The sequence below is a fragment of the Trichomycterus rosablanca genome, chromosome 6 (assembly GCF_030014385.1).
Source record: "Trichomycterus rosablanca isolate fTriRos1 chromosome 6, fTriRos1.hap1, whole genome shotgun sequence".
NCBI lineage: Eukaryota > Metazoa > Chordata > Actinopteri > Siluriformes > Trichomycteridae > Trichomycterus > Trichomycterus rosablanca.
Window position 1 is genome coordinate 4173762 of NC_085993.1, and position 14677 is coordinate 4188438.

At 43.4% G+C, this 14677-nt stretch overlaps 2 protein-coding genes across 5 annotated transcripts in view; both read right to left on the bottom strand.

Annotated features, from left to right (window-relative positions):
* The window catches only part of st3gal3a (ST3 beta-galactoside alpha-2,3-sialyltransferase 3a), a 70053-nt gene extending 68091 nt beyond the window's left edge, over positions 1-1962 (bottom strand). For 2 of the 4 annotated variants that reach the window (XM_062997290.1, XM_062997289.1), the window contains exon 1: positions 1764-1961. The gene's annotated coding sequence lies outside the window, so the exon portion shown is untranslated. Of the gene's footprint in view, positions 1-1763 lie in introns of all 4 variants that reach the window. The other 2 variants (XM_062997288.1, XM_062997291.1) reach the window with 2 other exon arrangements.
* A 2361-nt stretch (positions 1963-4323) lies between these two features.
* kdm4aa (lysine (K)-specific demethylase 4A, genome duplicate a) overlaps positions 4324-14677 on the bottom strand; it is a 62436-nt gene continuing 52082 nt past the window's right edge. Inside the window, exon 22 of the mRNA XM_062997292.1 lies at positions 4324-7431. Coding sequence (XP_062853362.1) covers positions 7294-7431 — 138 coding nt within the window. The 3' untranslated portion in view covers positions 4324-7293. The remainder of the gene's footprint in view (positions 7432-14677) is intronic.

Genomic DNA, 14677 nt, shown 5'->3' on the forward strand with positions numbered 1-14677 from the left:
TGCACTGCCCAAGTGTCCCCCTCTCCCCACTGCCTTTCAGCGGCAGGCAGCAGCAAACAGATCATCAGACGAGGCCATGTTGACCATATTGTTAGTTAATCATTTACAAGTCAATATTGCCTATATGGACAGCGAAAAAAAAGTGAACCTGTAAAACTGCAGTGTTAAATGCGATGCGGTCGAAAATTAGGGTGCACCTAACTTTTGTGCTGGTGCACCTAAGAAAAAAAGTTAGTCTAGAGCCCTGTGACATCTTAATTCAGATATTCACATTCCAAACATAAATAATGGATTGGCACAGTGGGTCAGCTGGTGGACCAACATGGATGCTAAAGACCTGGCTTCTGTCCCCACACCTGGCCACTGAGTATTTTCAATTGTTTGCACAGTGTCCGACAATATGAGGACGGTTTATTGCCCCTAGGTGCATGTAAGTGGGTAAATTAGCAAATGCACAATGTCCTAGGATGGACTGAAGTTTATTAACAAAGTGATGACATTACAACAGGGCTGTATTTCAATTAGAGTTTCACTAAAGCTTGTTTGGTTTGTCCGAGCTTTATCTCAGAATGGTCCAATTGGACAGTAACCTTGGTTTTAAATAGATTTATGCTCCACTATTGTTGACACTAAGCATTTGTTCCTGGGTTAAAAGGACAGCCGAGTTTTTCCAAGTTGGTGGGCATTTTAATCTGCACCTTGGGACAGTGGTAGCCTAGTGGGTAGAGCTTTGGGCTATCAACCGGAAGGTTGGCGGTTCAAATCCAGGCTCTGCTATGCATCCACTGTTGGGTCCTTGAGAAAGGCCCTTAACCCTGTCTGCTCCAGGGGCGCCGTACGATGGCTGACCCTGCACTCTGACCCCAGCTTCCAAACAAGCTGGGATATGCGAAGAAAGAATTTCATTGTACTGTACATCTGTATATGTATATATGACAAATAAAGTACTTCTTCTTTAATCTGTATATTATGTCTTGAGCTATATATCTTGTTTATAGTTCATTCAATAATATATTCACCTGTATATCTTGTTCATACCACTGCCCATATCCTGTAAATAATGTATATCGTAGATACTGCACATCCTGCACTTGCTGCTATTGCACTTCTGGTTAGATGCTAAACTTCATTTCGTTGCCTTGTACTTGTACACGTGAAATGACAATAAAATTGAATCTAATCTAATCTAATTTTCTACTCTACTGAAATTCAGACAAAATATTTTTTTTAAACACCGAGTGGACAAGTTAAGTGGGTCGTAATATTAAAGTCGCCAGTGAGAAGGCTCCATTTCCAGCTAAATTTAATGCATCTCATATGTAAACAGCGTGAAATTGAGTAGCAACATATGAACAGCTGTCGTTCCCACGGGATAATTGGAGCTCACTAATCAAACTATCAAATCAAACCATACATAGATGCATCTTCAATTTTGTACTTCCCACAAACAAGGGCTGTGTTCCCATCCGATCCCTGTGCCCCACACTACTGAGGGGATGAGACAGGGGGTTCTGCAGCCTACATTGTACCACTGTACAGTACTACTGAGTCTAAGAGATTTGGGACTGAACCATTGAGCCAGTCCTTTACCTCTGTACGATAGATAGCACAGCGACACAAGCGTGCGCTTATTAAGGTTTAGGTTTAAATTTTGAATCCAATTCAAATGTAATTCATCCTCGCGCAGTGGCCGTTAAAACCGTTACCCACGGCTAACAAGCCAGGCGAGCAGAAGTTCGATGCTAGGCTGTGGTAGCTCTTACCTTGTAGTGTTTTCCTCAGAAAAAGAAAGTGAATGTTTAAAAACACACGCAGGGAGTAGAAGGACGCGTTCACATACACCGTCATGTCGCTCCTTTATATCCATAACCGCTCGAACGGCACTGAAAAGCGCATTTTAAACCGAAGCCTCCGAAGCTTTGTTCACCATTTCGCTCAGTCAAGCGAGACCTGCAAACAAGTCACGTCGTTTTGTGCTTGCGCATGCGTACAGACACAGCGCAGCCGCAGATTGTGTCGTTGTAGTGATAGACGTTAAACTAAATTTTGTTAAAATAATAAGATTCGATGTAAAACACTAAATATCCTTAATATTAAGCTAAAATCAAGATAAATAGAGATAAAGCATGTTTTGTTTTTTTAATAGCCATGCATTTATTTATTACACAACGTACTATTAATACATTTAATACGTACATGTATGTATACACTGCCTGGTTAAAAAAAAAGGTCAAAGAAACCACCTCAGAATGAACTTTGACCCTAAACCTGAAAAAAATCACCCAAAGTCCGTTTTAGTTTAATGGTTTGTAACTTGTTCATATCAGTAAATGTGTGAGCATGAAAGAGATAAACAATTTAATATTTTATTTATGTGTATATACTAAAAGTTATTATTATTACTATAATTATTACTGCTTAGGCGTATACACCGATCAGCCATAACATTAAGACCACCTCCTTGTTTCTACACTCATTGTCCATTTTATCAGCTTCACTTACCATATAGAAGAACTTTGTAGTTCTACAATTACTGACTGTAGTCCATCTGTTTCCTTACATACTTGCTGGGCAGCATCTTGTGACCACTGATGAAGGTCTACAAGATGACCAACTCGAACAGCAGCAATAGATGAGCGATCGTCTCTGACTTTACATCTACAAGATGGATCAATAGGTAGGAGTGTCTAATAGAGTGGACAGTGAGTGGACACGGTATTTAAAAACTCCAGCAGCGCTGCTGTGTCTGATCCACTCATACCAGCACAACACACACTAACACACCACCACCATGTCAGTGTCACTGCAGTGCTGAGAACGATCCACCACCCAAATAATACCTGCTCTGTGGTGGTCCTGTGGGGGTCCTGACCATTGAAGAACAGGCTGAAAGCAGGCTAACAAAGCATGCAGAGAAATAGATGAACTACAGTCAGTAATTGTAATACAACAAAGTGCTCCTATATGGTAAGTGGAGCTGATAAAATGGACAGTGAGTGTAGAAATCAGGAGGTGGTTTTAATGTTATGGCTGATCGATTTCTGCAACTGCTTTTTTTGCTTTGTTACTAAACTACTGTATACAAGTGCTTCAATAATTCAGACTAGTGCGTCACCCCTCATGTAAAATGTGTTATTATGCATATATAAATTACCTTTTTCCTTTTCCGTTAGGACACATTGTTCTGATCAAGTAACATAACACAGTACCGGAACATAACCACAGTACCTCATTGTTATTGATCTAGGTTAGCAGTAATTTCCTTGTTGCTCTGCTACCATGATTAGTATTTTTTTTTAAGTCGCTCAGAAACACTGACTGTGGCTCAGGCTGGACGTCTGCAGTTGTTTTTAGACCTTGTTATGAAGAAACCGTTGCAGGCCAGACATTCCTGGGCATATTTACCACAATTCACTGTTTTTATACATTCTGGAATACTGGCTTCTACTGTGGTACAGTTGAGTGCTAGTGGATTAGACATGGCTTACCAAAACTTTATTTTTAACCATCTGAAATACACCAAAGAGGCATAACATTATGACCACCTTCCTAATATTGTGTTGGTTCCCCCTTTTGCAGCCAAAACAGTCCAGCAACTGTGATGCTCTGTGTATTCTGACACCTTTCTATCAGAACCAGCATGAACTTCTTCAGCAGTTTGAGCTACAGGAGCTCGTCTGTTGGATCGGACCACACGGGCCAGCCTTCGCTCCCCACCAACGAACATCAGTGAGCCTTGGCCGCCCATGACCCTGCCGCCGGTTTACCACTGTTCCTTTCTTGGATCACTTTTGATAGACACTGACCACTGCAGACCGGGACACACCCCACAAGAGCTGCAGTTTTGGAGATGCTCTGACCCAGTCGTCTAGCCGTCACAATTTGGCCCTCGTCAAACTCACTCAAGTCCTCACGCTCGTCCATTTTTCCTGCTTCTAACATCAACTTTGAGAATAAAATGTTCACTTACTTATAATATATCCCACCTACTAACAGGTGCCGTGATGAAGAGATAATCAGTGTTATTCACTTCACCTGTCAGTGCTCATAATGTTATGCCTGGTCGGTGTATTTCAACACTTTTTTTCGAGCTCAAGGTGTTTAAGAAAGATTTCTGTTCTACAGAGCTGCTGAAATTAAGCCTGACTGGCTTCTATAGTCAACAATGTGTTTAAGTGTGTGAGGGTGATAAAGGTGTTGAACAAGTTTCTTCATGAAGAAATTAATCTATGTTTTACAAAATGTTTTTTAAACCAACATTAATGTCTACATCTGGAGTAAATAAGTGTACCAAGTAAAATTCTAAATGAGAATACGGTTGGCTGAAGTGATATGTATATACTTTTTACTGACAGACACACTTACAATCTTTACAAAAGACAGAAACTGACGCCTCAGAGCCCCATGCCAACCACGCAGGGTGTAGCAGAGGCTCGAACTTTAGTAAGAAAGCTGAGCAATGCACTGGCAGGTCATGTTTTTAAATTACATACTACATACAACTCTAATCTCACAGCATATAAACATTAAACACTGAATACAAAACAAAGCAATAAAATATACTTCTCAATAATAATAATAATAATGAGTGAATAAAAAACATTTTAATAATCAATTTCTTTTAAAGTGGTGATATAGGTACACCTCTATCGGCTGAGCCAGACCTCAGAGCTCGGAGCTCACACTCCACAAACTTGGCCTAAGTGCAAAACTAGTTTAATTATAGCATAGGGATTATACATGGTCCGATTAAAAATACATCTCAGTGTTAACAGGCACATTTTTATCATCATTGACGCTTCAAACTATGGTCAGTACGTCTATTGTTTATGTTCTGTTTTTACAAAGGCTGCTTTGGTAGGAAACGTGTTTGGGCTTGACTGTCTAGGACAGCCATCATGTTATTTTAGAGTAATTAAAAATGAATCACAGATGATTTTCTTATAAAAGATAATTATATAATTCAGTTATGAAAATCTTAAACACATGGTAAACAGAATCTCACCGGTCAGACCAGAAATCAGTTCAACTCTGTATTATCATAAAGCTTGGGCCTGTTACTCTAAGCCACCACTGCTGAGACTGTGTTTGAATCCGAGTTGCTATCCACTGGCCGGGTATGTACACAGACGTCTGGCTACGTCTCTAGGGTTGGTGGCTTGAACCCTGCAATGGATTGGCATCCTGTCTAGGGTATTTCTGCCTTCCAGCCCCAAACCCACTGTGACCCTGACCAGGATAGCATATGACAGGATTCATAAGACTGACAATGAAAACATGCTGGTGTGATGAGCACAGTGGCTCTGTCAGGCTGGTTACTCTTCTAAATGTCCAAAACGGATCCTTTAGGTGTCCTAAAGTCAAGCTTGCTAACTTTAGTGTGTTAGCTATCAGGCTAGTTAGCAAATGAGCTAAAATTAGCAAGCCAGACCTGTTCCTACAGCCTAGTGTATCCAGGGAAGTGATCCAGTGAGCCTAGTGTATCAGAAACGAGTAAGTGATGGTGGCATTTATACCCAACAGGCCAGTACACCCAAGGCTCACCTGTTACTTTCAGCTAACCTGAACACGCTGACGGCCATACTAGCACCACTTCAGTGGAGAAACGGGCTTAAAGGCTAATACAGAGCATTAAAGGCATCCATTAACACACAGGAAACCCAATTCTGTGAGACTCAAAAACAACTTGAGGTTGCAGACAGGATGTGGTAAAAACAATCCCATTACTGTGCGCAAGCAGATGGGCACATGACTACAGAATACATGAAAAGATCTCCCAGCTAACTTTAATAGAAGGTTCCTTTACGTAGGGGATACTTTTAAAAGTCCTTTTAATCCAAAACAACTATAAGAACTGATTTTAGCTACGGGAACAATGTCTAATTTCAGAAACAAATGAACCCAACAAGGGGACCCACTATGCTGACCATACCAAGGAAAATGCCTATCAAAATGAACGCAAGGTATTCTTATTACAATATACTGCGATATTCTGAACAGTCTGGAATGCTGGGCATTCATAAACGAGTATTTTTACATCGGCCCATGTCTAATAGATAAGTGATTACGATTGCCAAAGCTGCTATTATTACTATTTATTTTATTTATTAATTTTTTATGCATTTTCTCCCCATTTCCCTCCCGAATTAGCACACTCGAATTTCTGTCTTCCGCTGCTGAGAGATACCCGATTGCATCCAAGGAGAGCACGTCGCTGTATACACCTCTTCCGACACGTGTACAGCCCTCCTCTGCTCGCCCCTGCACTCTGCACGGGCGTCTCTTCTGTCAATCAGGGTCCTTACACAGCGTATAAAGACAGACCCACCCACCAACCCACACATAGTCCGGCCCCCACCCTGCAGATACGGTGGGCAATTAGTATCTGCTGCAGACACTGCCAATTATGCCCGCCAGATGGCGCCCAGCCGACCGGTGGCAACACCGTGTTTCGAACCGAAGAGTTCAGAATGTCGGTGCTGATGTGCTTGTGGAATATCCTGCTGCGCCACCTGGGTGCCCCAAGCTGCTATTATTATTATTATTATTATTATTATTATTAAACATTTCTGATTGAACAGGAGTGCAAAGCTAATCTTTAAAATCCTCTCTGGGAAACAGGAAGAAAATCTGTGGCATCTGAACAATGGAAACATCCCAAACAAGAACACAAAAACCACATCGTCCATCCAGATCCGCGGTTAGAACCCACACAGTTAGTAATATTACGAAAGCTACTTTCAGAAAGCACCGTCTAATAAATAATCTGGAATAAAATTAAAACGAAGCGCTAAATTCATTTGGTTCCAAATAATCTACGTATAATAGTCAGGAATGAAGCTGTACAACTGATGACAGTGTTTTTTTTTTTTTTTTTTTTTTTTTTTTTTAAAGGGAAGAGGTGATCATAAAACGGCAACACGTTCCTTTTTTCAGTAAAAATATGGGCAGGAATAGCACCATGTGTGCAACCAGAAATAAATTAATGCTAAAAACATCAGTTGAAATCGAGATCTATCGAATCTGTATCACAATTGGTACAAACATGAATGTTTTCTGGCCACCTGTATGCAAATGTGGAGTTTAAACAAGACAAAATATATAAAATATATAAAATCCACTTCTTATGGGGATGTGGCACAGAAAACCGATAGCTTCTGACAGTTATGGGGTGGACGGATTTCAATACCAGATTAACATTCCCACTTGTTGTGACACTGAGTGGAAGTTCTGATCAGTGCTGGTGCTGAGAAGAGAAAGAAGTAAAGTAGAAGAAGAAGTCGATGCAGGTTACTACTCCATGATGGTTCTGTAGATGACGGGCTCGATGTAGTCTCCTCTGTATCTGGAGTTAATCACACGATGCCTCTTGCTGTCCTGCAGCTTCTTCTCGCCGAAGATCCCGTCGAAACGCATGTCGGAAGCCTTCGACTACACACGAGAGAAAGAAATGTCAGTTTCTGCTTTCGCTTTCTAAAAAAATAAAAAACACAGAACTGAAATCCAGATTCATTTTGTCTGATTATTCCTGTGTGCAGAGCAGAAATCCTAACAGCTCAAGATTAAACCTGGGTTTAATATCTACACGAGTGTGCTAGATGATCCAGGATGTAAACAGGGTGTAACAGGTCTCCTGTGCCATGAAGATAGGTGACGTGGCTCGGTTACAGAATCATATCTTTCTGCCTTGCCAAATATGGCAAGAGGGCACTGCAGCGAGTGGTGAAAACGGCCCAGTGCTTCACAGGGACTCCACTTCCACCCATTCCACCAATCTAGTCGTGTCCAATTACCCTGATTGCGTCCTCTATACTGATTCGACCCTTCACCGCCGACTGAGGACGCCTCTCAACTGACATACTCCGGTACGTACAGTCAGTACAGACTGCATTTTTCACCCGCACGAGTCGAGTTCATACACCGACGGGCACTGTGTACGGAGGGCCACACCCACATCAGCATTATTCCTCAGCCCTGTGCAGGCGCCATCAGTCAGCCAGCAGGGGCCGCAGTCGCCCCAGTTATGAGGACCTATGATCCGACTTTCTTACCCTCTAACCCTGAACAACAGCCGATCGTTGTTCATGCAGCCGCCCAGCCTAGTCGCAAGGCAGAGCTGAGATTCGACACGATGTATTCGAAACCCCAACTCTGGTGTGCTAGCGTACTTTACCGCTGAACCACCTGAGCAGCGCTTGCAGCATTCTTAAGGACTCCTCCCACCCTGCACACAGACTGTTTGCCCTCTTGTCCTCCAGCAGGCGCTTCAGGAGCCTCCGGACCAAGACCAGCAGATTGAGGAACAGCTTTTCCCCCAGAGCTGTCTCCTTACTGAACTCTGTCCCCGTTAACCCCCCACATGCCCCCGTTAAACCCTGCATTCTGCACAGGCGTCTCTTCCGCCAATCAGGGTCCTTACACAGCTTACGAAGACCCACCCACCCACACATAGTCTGGCCCCCACCCTGCAGATACGGTGGGCAATTAGTATCCGCTGCAGGCACTGCCAATTATGCCCGCCAGATAGCGCCCAGCCGACCGGTGGCAACAACGAGTTTCGAACCGAGGAGTTCAGAAACTCGGTGCTGGTGTGTTAGTGGAATATCCCACTGCGCCACCTGGGCGTCCGTTTTTGTGTCTTTAAACTGTTATTTTGTTTCCATTATTTTGGCCACCACTTTTATTTTCCCGTCACACTTGACGTGTATTAAATTTGTGACGTTTCAGCTACAGTGGAGCCTCAGTGACGGAATCTAAACCAGAGGTTTTGTTCCAGTATGAATCATTTATTATAAACGGTACGAGTTTGATGATTAACTGATCCACATTATTCAGAATATTGTGTCAAACTAAACCTGTATCTTACAAGCAAGAACGAGAATCACAAAGACAATCAAACAAACGAGTGAAAGCCACGTTCAGGGTGACAAATATACAAATGCCCTCTGCTAGGTTATTATTTACATGTGGAGGTTGATTTGTTTACTAATTTCCATGGCTGACTGCACCTGTCCAAGTATTATAAACCTAGTTGTTTACAGTACACAGCCAATAGCATTTGCATGACGAGGTAAAGCTTTTGTATTTAAATTCCGTCTGTTCATCATTACACTTGTTTTTTTTCATAAACTAATGGTGTTCCTGCAACACTGATGAATCAAGGTTCATGATGAACGACATGTTTGCTGAGTTGAGATAAAAATACGCAGGCGTATTAACAAAATCTAGCTGCATTTATTTAGGCTGTGCTGACTCTTTAAAATCTTGAACCCTAGGGGTGACATGAATCAGAAAGCTCTCTCCAACTGTTCTATGTACAGGGGTTGGACAAAATAACTGAAACACCTGTCATTTTAGTGTGGGAGGTTTCATGACTAAATTGGACCAGTCTGGTGGCCAATCTTCATTAATTGCACATTGCACCAGTAAGAGCAGAGTGTGAAGGTTCAATTAGCAGGGTAAGAGCACAGTTTTGCTCAAAATATTGCAATGCACACAACATTATGGGTGACATACCAGAGTTCAAAAGAGGACAAATTGTTGGTGCACGTCTTGCTGGCGCATCTGTGACCAAGACAGCAAGTCTTTGTGATGTATCAAGAGCCACGGTATCCAGGGTAATGTCAGCATACCACCAAGAAGGACAAACCACATCCGACAGGATTAACTGTGGACGCAAGAGGAAGCTGTCTGAAAGGGATGTTCGGGTGCTAACCCGGATTGTATCCAAAAAACATAAAACCACGGCTGCCCAAATCACGGCAGAATTAAATGTGCACCACAACTCTCCTGTTTCCACCAGAACTGTCCGTCGGGAGCTCCACAGGGTCAATATACACGGCCGGGCTGCTATAGCCAAACCTTTGGTCACTCGTGCCAATGCCAAACGTCGGTTTCAATGGTGCAAGGAGCGCAAATCTTGGGCTGTGGACAATGTGAAACATGTATTGTTCTCTGATGAGTCCACCTTTACTGTTTTCCCCACATCTGGGAGAGTTACGTTGTGGAGAAGCCCCAAAGAAGCGTACCACCCAGACTGTTGCATGCCCAGAGTGAAGCATGGGGGTGGATCAGTGATGGTTTGGGCTGCCATATCATGGCATTCCCTTGGCCCAATACTTGTGCTAGATGGGCGCGTCACTGCCAAGGACTACCGAACCATTCTGGAGGACCATGTGCATCCAATGGCGGTGCCGTGTATCAGGATGACAATGCACCAATACACACAGCAAGACTGGTGAAAGATTGGTTTGATGAACATGAAAGTTAAGTTGATCATCTCCCATGGCCTGCACAGTCACTAGATCTAAATATTATTGAGCCACTTTGGGGTGTTTTGGAGAAGCGAGTCAGGAAACGTTTTCCTCCACCAGCATCACGTAGTGACCTGGCCACTATCCTGCAAGAAGAATGGCTTAAAATCCCTCTGACCACTGTGCAGGACTTGTATATGTCATTTCCAAGACGAATTGACGCTGTATTGGCCGCAAAAGGAGGCCCTACACCATACTAATAAATTATTGTGGTTTAAAACCAGGTGTTTCAGTTATTTTGTCCAACCCCTGTACTTAAATGCTGTGTTTTAATAGATCACGGAAGCAGAAAGTTCAAAACAGTTCCTTTGAGATTAAATAATATAGAATAACTTTAGCCATGGGGCGGCACGGTGGCTTAGTGGGTAGCGCTGTCGCCTCACAGCAAGAAGGTCCTGGGTTCGATCCCAAGGCGGGGCGGCCCGGGTCCTTTCTGTGTGGAGTTTGCATGTTCTCCCCGTGTCTGCGTGGGTTTCCTCCAGGAGCTCCGGTTTCCTCCCACAGTCCAAAAACATGCAGTCAGGTTAATTGGAGACACTGAATTGCCCTATAGGTGAATGTGTGTGTGTCTGCCCTGCGATGGCCTGACGCCCCGTCCAGGGTGTTACTGTGTGCCTTGCGCCCATTGAAAAGCTGGGATAGGCTCCAGCACCCCCCTGCCTCTCCCGCAACCCTAATTGGATCAGCGGTTAAGAAAGGGAGTGAGCGAGTGGCGCAGCGGTCTATTATGCTAACCCACCACTGTTGGGTAGTTGGACAGGTATAATTGGCTATATGTGTGGCCCTGAGATGGATTGGTGACATGTGCAGGGTATTCTTGCCCGGTAAACCCATGCCCCCCGCAACCCTGAAAGAATAATACGGCTTATGAAAATAAAACAAATGAAATGTTGGCTCTTCATTGATTAACTGTGCAACTGTGACTGCTTGAACACCCCAAACCTCTGTTCACCCCTACCAGGGCCTGTCAGATTCAAAGACTCAGATTAAAGCTTGAACACTGGTGACATGAAGTGGGCGGAGTTGGTGACGAAGCAAAGTCTAGGCTAATGAGGAACTAAGAAATGTGGCGACTACCAACAGGAACTGAGCATTGAGCAGTGCACATTATCTCCACTACCGTGTTTCCTAGATAGAAGTTCCTACTAGAGATGAGGGGGAAATCCCTCTCACAGTGTCAAACTTTCACTAACAGACGGCAGCAATCGTGAAGAACAAACACAATTTTCTGGTCATGTTGGCTGCACAAACAGTGATGCAGGGATTAAATTTAATAGACAAACAAAGTTTCCCTCCAGAATGTTTATTTTTAGCTGGAACACATCAGAGTCGTGGTACAAACTGGATGGGATCTGATTATGGTATCTGATTTGTGGTCAAATATACACCGATCAGGCATAACATTACAACCACCTCCTTGTTTCTACACTCACTGTCCATTTTATCAGCTCCACTTACCATATAGAAGCACTTTGTACTACTACAATTACTGACTGTCGTCCATCTGTTTCTCTGCATGCTTTTCTAGCCTGATTTCACCCTGTTCTTCAGTGGTCAGGACCCCCACAGGACCACCACAGAGCAGGTATTATTTAGGTGGTGGATCATTCTCAGCACTGCAGTGACACTGACATGGTGGTGGTGTGTTAGTGTGTGTTGTGCTGGTATGAGTGGATCAGACACAGCAGCGCTGCTGGAGTTTTTAAACACCTCACTGTCACTGCTGGACTGAGAATAGTCCACCAACCAAAAATATATCCAGCCAACAGTGCCCCGTGGGCAGCGTCCTGTGACCACTGATGAAGGTCTAGAAGATGACCGACTCAAACAGCAGCAATAGATGAGCGATCGTCTCTGACTTTACATCTACAAGGTGGACCAACTAGGTAGGAGTGTCTAATAGAGTGGACAGTGAGTGGACACGGTATGTAAAAACTCCAGCAGCGCTGCTGTGTCTGATCCACTCATACCAGCACAACACACACTAACACACCACCACCACCATGTCAGTGTCACTGCAGCGCTGAGAATTATCCACCACCCAAATAATACCTGCTCTGTGGTGGTCCTGTGGGGGTCCTGACCATTGAAGAACAGGGTGAAAGCAGGCTAAAACAGGATGTAGAGAAACAGATGGACTACAGTAAATTGTAGAACTACAAAGTGCTTCTATATGGTAAGTGGAGCTGAAACAAGGAGGTGGTTTTAATGTTATCGCTGATCTGTGTATATGACAAAGGCATTCTATTTTTTTTATTTTTTTTTGCTTGGCATCAGTGAAACCATGGCAACCAAAGGTCATCTCGAGTTTAGAAATGCCCATATGCAATTGGACGTAGGGTGACGAGTGATCAGCAAATTGGCCAACAAAAGGAAAACTCACTGCATTAAATAGTGACTCTGCTTTAGTGTGGTTGATTATTTCCTCTGTGGTCAGTGCCATGGTTAGTTGCGGTCTTTTGTGACTGTAAGCAGTCCACAGAGGAGGTTTAATGAGTGGGGTTTGGCACGATTCACACTTTCTCTTATCTGAAATGAGTGTGTTATTCTTGTATGCCCAATGCAGCTTCTAGTAAATACAACCTGAAACTGTAAATTTTCAAGATAGCGTGTTGCTCTGCTATCTATGATAGGGTTGGCATTATGCAGTTTGTTAGTGGTGTGTGAGTTCCATTCCGCTTGCTATCTATTCTTTATATAGAAGGTCAGTACGGGCCTGCGACTGCTGCCCTGGTTGTTCTTTTTGCCACTTGGTCTGCTTTGTCATGACCAAGAAGGCCACAATGGCCTGGGATCCAGCAGATGATGTTGATCATCTCAAGAAACAAAACTTGAGGTGATATGTTATTTGCCAGGGTTGGGTGGTCTGACTCTAAGCCCCTAGAGCCTGCAAGCAAGATGTGAAGTCCATCTTTCATTGCTGTGCTGATTTGGCCTGCTCAAGAGCCAGTAGCAGAGCGTAGGTCTATGCCATGGATATTTAGCCTTCTCTCCAGATATTAAAGCTGCTGACACTCGATTATCTGACTTAGATCTATCTGTATATATGGGTGTGTAATAGGTACCCTTCTCTGATGTCAAAGAACTTTTGGTGGTAGGTGTTTGGGTGAATTATTAATTTCTTGTTGTACGAAATATCCATGATAATATTAATATTAGTTTCTCAAGTTCCCATAGATGGGTGGTACAGGGGTATGCTAGTGTTAAACAGTTCAGGTTTATGTCTAGCGCCTCCAGATATGGTTTAATTCATAAGTTGGTATGGTTGGTATTGAGGGTAGAAGGTTGTGGAGTTTGCTGGGTTATGACAAGAAGGCACACAGCTATTGGGATGAGAGACATGACTAGTTGTTGTAGCTCAACGAAACTCGCTCTTGTGCTACAACAGTTTCACTGGATGATACGGTTTGCTTTTATTTGGTCTGACTTGCTTGGGATGCATCCTTCAAACATCATCAATGAAAACTAGACTTGGAGTCAACTGTTACGTTGCTTATATTTGAATCTAGGCTGCATAGCACGCTGAAAATGTCTTTTAAAAGTCTTAGGTCTTCATCTTCGTGGTCCTTTATGGATATGAAAGATGGACATTAAAAAAGCAGGACATGAGCGCCGCAGGATATTCTGCTAGAACTCTTTGGTTCGAAACTCGGCATTGCCACCGGTCGACTGGGCGCCATCTGGCGGGCATAATTGGCAGTGCCTGCAGCAGATACTAATTGGCCACCGTATCTGAAGGGCGGGGACCGGATTATGTGTGGGATCTTCATACGCTGTGTAAGGACCCTGACTGGCAGAAGAAACACCTGTGCAGAATGCAGGGGAGATAAGAGGAGGGCTATACACGTGTCGGAAGAGGCCTCGGATGCAATCGGGTATCCCTCAGCAGCGGAAGACAAATTGAGTGCACTAAATTGGGAGGAAAATGGGGAGAAAATGCATGAAAAAAAGCAGGACATGAAGAAGACCAATGCCTTCACATCTTGCAGCTGAAGAAGACTATTGAGAGACCTTGAAGGGCTAAGAGGACAAACAAATGGATCCTCTAACTTAATCAAACCCCAACTCTTACTGGGAGCCCTAATAACCAAATTGCAGCCCTTATGTTGGACACATTATAAGAAACAACAATTCACTGGAAAAGTTAGGAAGAGGTGAAGGTAAAAGAGGAAGAGGACAGCCAACAACAAAATGGATGTATACAATTAGAAAAATAATAAATGAGCCAATAAGAAGTCTGTTGACCTGAACAGTAGAGAAATATCCATACAGTTGCCAGGATCTGGATAATAATAATAGAAGACTGGTAGGAGCTATTTCTCAATTATTTATAGTATGTCACCCTGAGAAAATAACTCAGGTTC